The sequence below is a fragment of the Trypanosoma cruzi genome, genomic scaffold, assembly GCF_000209065.1.
Source record: "Trypanosoma cruzi strain CL Brener 1047053517019 genomic scaffold, whole genome shotgun sequence".
Lineage (NCBI taxonomy): Eukaryota > Euglenozoa > Kinetoplastea > Trypanosomatida > Trypanosomatidae > Trypanosoma > Trypanosoma cruzi.
This window is the reverse complement of record NW_001849424.1, coordinates 1-4,944: the sequence shown is the minus strand read 5'-3', so window position 1 is coordinate 4,944 and position 4,944 is coordinate 1. Positions and strand designations below refer to the sequence as shown.

The 4,944-nt window shown below is 49.0% G+C and overlaps 1 protein-coding gene across 1 annotated transcript, besides 1 other annotated feature; it reads right to left on the bottom strand.

Annotated features, from left to right (window-relative positions):
- Tc00.1047053503451.9 (hypothetical protein, conserved) lies at positions 1-4,944 on the bottom strand (the record flags this gene model as incomplete). Its single annotated transcript, XM_798844.1, has 1 exon — positions 1-4,944. A coding segment is annotated over one exon (4,944 nt), but the record flags the coding sequence as incomplete, so codon positions are not given.
- Positions 1-4,944: a sequence feature (heterozygous, Esmeraldo-like haplotype).

The window sequence follows — 4,944 nt, the reverse complement described above, 5'->3', positions numbered from 1 at the left end:
AGAGGCGCCTTGTCAACATCTCCGAATGCTCGCGGAGTTTTTGTTCACTTCGCCGGAGTTCACGAAGCTCTCGCACAAGATCCATGTGCTTTGACATACTTACAGTCTTCGACTTCAGCGCATTGTTCTCCTTCTGAAGACGCTCGACAACAAGCTTCAGATTTTCAACCAAAGACTCCAACGCCTCGGCACGACTCCGTTGCTGTGAAGTTCCCGTGCGTTTTGTGTTGGTTGAGTCTACCTGAATTATTTCCTCAATGTGTCGCTCCAGACGTCCAACCTTAAGTTGCAGCGCCTCACGCTCAAAGCGGAGATCAAGAATAATGCCGTTCTTTTCCAATAATTCCCGCTGCAGAGTTGCCCGTTCACTTCCGTTCTCGGCCCTAGACGGGGCTATAGGGGGCTGCAAATTGGGCGTGGCTTGAGAGCGACTGCTCAATTCCGCCGCCAGACGTTGATTCTCCACCGTCAACTCATCGATACGTTCTTGCAAGTTGCGCATCTGCATCTCCTTCTTGACGCTTAGCTCTCTTCGAAGCGAGTCAATGACACTCTCTAAATGGAGAACAGTCCGCTTGTGGGAACGTATATCAAGTGGGGAGGCCATATAAGCTGAATCCACAGACTCCGGATGCTGACACCGAAGATCTGTCAACTCCTTCTTGTAGGATTCCGCTTCACTAACGACATTGTCAAAGTTCACCACACGCTTCTTGAGTCGTTCAACTTGGCGTCGAAGTTGTTCATTTTCTTCCCTTTGACGCTGCAGCTGATCTTGTTCACCTGATACGGCTGTATTTGGCACGGGGGAAACGACCGCGGTAGGACCTGTGAAAGGAGTTTTACTTGAAACCGTTACAAAATTGGCTTGAACATGCTGATGCTCCTTGGCACGTTGCTGCCGACTGGCAGACGTTCGTACCAGAGCAAGCTCTTTTTCCTCAAGTTCACGTCGGGCATTTTGAACCATGACACGCAGAGAGCGACTGTTATCGCGCTCTCCTCGTAGTTGTTGACGAGCCTCTTCCAGGTCGCTTTCAAGACGGCGTACATTCGCCCGCAACGATGATATTTCATGCATGTTGTTTCTCTGCGCCTTTTCAATCTCTCGCTGTAGCATTGCTGCTATCTGCGGTTTGACAATAATGTTTGCGTCCGCGTCCGCAAGCAATGCACGAATGGGAGCGGAGGAAGAAGAAGTTGAACGGTGTGCTGGCCGCTTTTGCACCTTTTCTTCCTCTCGCTTCTCTGCACTTTCAACTTTCAAGAAATTTCTTGGCATTTTTTCTTCCCTCTCATATGTGTCCTGTTTCCCCTCCTTCACGGTATACAGGAGTTGCCTTCCCTTTTCATGCTTGCTTCGCACCGCATGGAGAGACGCGGGGCGGGTGCCGCTCAACTCGCGCTTAAGACGCAAAATTTCTTCTTCCCGCTCCTGTAGCTGTCGGTGCAAATCATACGCCAATCGCTGTGCCTCCTCATGCTTCTTAAGAGCCTCCTCTTCTCGACGGACTTTCTCCTCGAGCTCCCGCTGGATCGAGTGTAGCCTTTCGTTCACGATCCTCAACTTTTCAGTGGATTCCAACTGAATGGAACCCATCCGCTGCGCCAACGCAATTTCATGTTGTTGCTTGCGTGAATCATCACCACGTTGTTGTGCCTGCTCAATCAGTTTCTCCTTTAGCATTTTGGTTGCCAGGATAAGCTTCTCATTCTGCTCCTCCATCCGCCGCATATCGACGTTAAGAGCTTCATTCATAGCGACAAGGTGCCGAGCTCGCTCAACGTCAGCTTGTTGCCTTACAACTTCCTCGCGTAAGGCATCCAGATGAGATCGCCATTCACTGGTATCCGCCTGCAGTCGGCGCGCACTTTGCCGCTCTTCTTCCAACTGCGCCCGCGTCTCCACAAGTTGACTCTCCACAAAAATCAACTGCGCCCGTAATTCTTGTTCCACCGACGAACCTGTCATTTCCAAAGCTGCGACACTCTTCAGGACCCCACCCTGCTCCAGAATAGTATGGCGAACCTCATGTAGCTGCTGCTCCAACAAATCCCTCTCATTTCTGTATCGTTGCATTTCACGGGTAAGAGAAAATTCGCGTTGACGCAAACTCTCTATTATGGCATTCTGATCCTTAATAACGCCAACCACAGAAGCCTCATCTGTTGCTTCTTTCTGTGGCGCCTGCTGAGCGCTGTAATTGGGTCCTTGCTGCTGCTGCAGCAGCTGATTCTGTGACTTTGTCACCTGTTCGTTCAGTTGAGCCTCAAGCATAATGTTTGTCATGCGTGCATCCTTTAATTCCGCCTTTAGACGTAATGTCTCTTTCGTAAGCAGTGCAAGTTGTGCTGCCACTCCATCCGGTGATGCGTCACTCACAGTCGCCCCTTGTGTCGTTGTGCTATACGTGTAGTTCTCCGTCACACCGTCAATGGCCTCGCGGAAACGCTCCATCATGGCGCTATTCTCCTTGAAGAGATGATCATGTAATCGCTCCACGCGTGAAGATTCTTCAAGCTGATACTCAAGATACTTTCTTCGCTCTAATTGAAGTTGTTCTTGAAGCTGTTTGATGCACGCTTCTTTATTCTGTAACATGTCCCGAAGACATTGACTGTTGTGTTCTGCTGCACGACGTGTTACCTCTACTTGTGCTTCATGTGATCGTATAATTCGCCGCTCGCGCTCCTCTCCCTTTTGTCGTTCTTCTTCCAATTGTCGTTGCGCGTACTGCAGACGTCCCCTGAGGTGATTCATTTCCTCCTTTAGGGACTCTGTCTCGGTACGCGCCTTCTTGCTTTCGGAAACTTCCTTTTCCCATTGCTTTCTAAGCAAGTTTAATTCCCGTTTTAATTCCGCCTGTTTGTCAAGTGCCAGTTTGTACTCCTGAATTGCGGTGTCTGCGCCCCCGTCATCCATGTCACATAAGCCACCTCCACTGGATTGCATAATGAGTGCCGGCGATTCCACCTTTGCAAAGACAGTTTCCTTTAATTGCAAGAGTTTCTGCAGTATGTCTTCATTTAGTGAGACACTACCACCGGCCCGCAACTCTAAACGAGCCAATTCCTCAGTCAAATTTTGTATGTGCGACTCAGCCCTTTTTAATTTTTGTTGCATGTACTGATGATCCTCCTGTAGCTCCACAAGCCGCATGTCTTTTTCGCGAACAGCAGAAAGGGAAGTCAACAGTTTGGCGTGAAGTGCATCTTCGCGCTCCTCAAAGTCCTTTGCTTTGAGGAGATCTAATTGCTGCTGCAAAAGGTTTACCATTCCGTCACTCTCAGCGAGCTTTGAAGCCATCTCATTTTGTCTGGCCTGGCCGCGCTCAACATCTGCAATAGCGTCAACAAAACGTTTGTGCATCATTGCAACACGATGCGGGGAAATACTACCCTTCACTCCTCGTTGCAGGCCACGAACATAGTCCAAAACAGAGACCATCTGTGCAACATAGGTTCGGTAGAGACGAAACGCACTAAGCCTGTACGAAGTAGCCTCATTCACCGCCACACGCAGATTTGCCTCGGAGGCATAAAGTTGCATTCGAGTCCGTTTTGCTCGAAGCAACGACAACTCACTTTGCCTACGTAACGCTGCATGTTGCTGAATAGCAGCAGATACAAAGTCGCTTATTTTCCTGGAATCTCCCGCGTCTCGTACGAGCGAGAGTTCTTGCTTTGTGGCCTCTAGTTGAATCTCCAGACGCTTGAATTCCCCTTGTAAATCGAGAGAGTGATGCAAAAGACCCAAATTGATGGACTTCAGACGAGCCACATCGCGTTCTAGTTGCCGCACCTTGTTATCCGCAGTGGTCCCGTGACAAATTTGCTTCGTTTCATACTGCTGCTGTATTTGCAGTTCTTCTTCCTCCTGTTTTTGTTGTTGTCGTGACATTTCTTCTTTTTGCTCCTGAAGGACAACACCCAGCTTCCGCGTGACACCCGTTGTGTTGTCGTTCCGACTGCCACAACTGACATTATGTATGTGTTCCTGCAAAAACGCCAACTCTTCCCGGGCCTCCCCAAGTTCAGCTTCGAGTGTAGACACCTCTCGTTCCTTGTCCTCGCAACGTTTCATGTAAAGCGTACACTTTTGACGTAATGTCATGGCCTCTGTTTCCCATCTTGCGGCCTCCGAAGCTTCATTCCGATGAGTGTCGGGGGATTCTTCATGCACTTTCCGGAGACACTCCAATTCAGCTCTCAATTCATTCATCTCAATTTTCATCTCTTCAATTTTTTTTTCCCCATCTTTTTCACGGACTCGTAGGACGTTCAGTTCTTCCATTTGTTCCATGTTACGATAGATTTCACGAAGCTGCAAAAGGTATGCAGAGTCCTCCTTGAATAATTTTCCTCGTAACGCCCCTTCAAACCGCTGTTGGACTTCCTCAAGAACATCTTTCTCTACGCAAATAACACCGGAAGAACGCGGGAGAACAAATCCTGTAGACGTATTATCTAACGCCTCCTTAAGAGACTTAAAGGTGGTATCGACGTACTCCCGCATCGCTCTCTCTGACCTCAACGCCTCTTCTTGAGTTTCTCTTGCACGACGCAAACGCTCTAATAATTTGCCCTCACGTTTTCTTAGCACAACAATCTTTTGAAAAATTTGGCGTGTATTATCCGATTCAAGACGCTGCATCGCTTCTTGCAGATCTTCTACAATCTTGTTTTTTTCATCCAATTTGCCGCGGAGCTCCTCATTCATTTGCTGGATCGCCAATAGTTGATTCCGGAGGTCCTCCTGCGCCGCGCACGCCTCTGAGAGTTGCTCCGTTGCTTTTATTTTTGCCTCACGATGCTGCGCCGCCCCATTTTTTGCTGCCTCAACGGTCCCTTTAAGGGAGGCAATAAGCTCATCCTTCGCCCGAAGTTGTTCCTCAAAGGTTCGCAAAAGGGAAGCGAAAAGGGAGATCTCGGGGAAGCCAAATC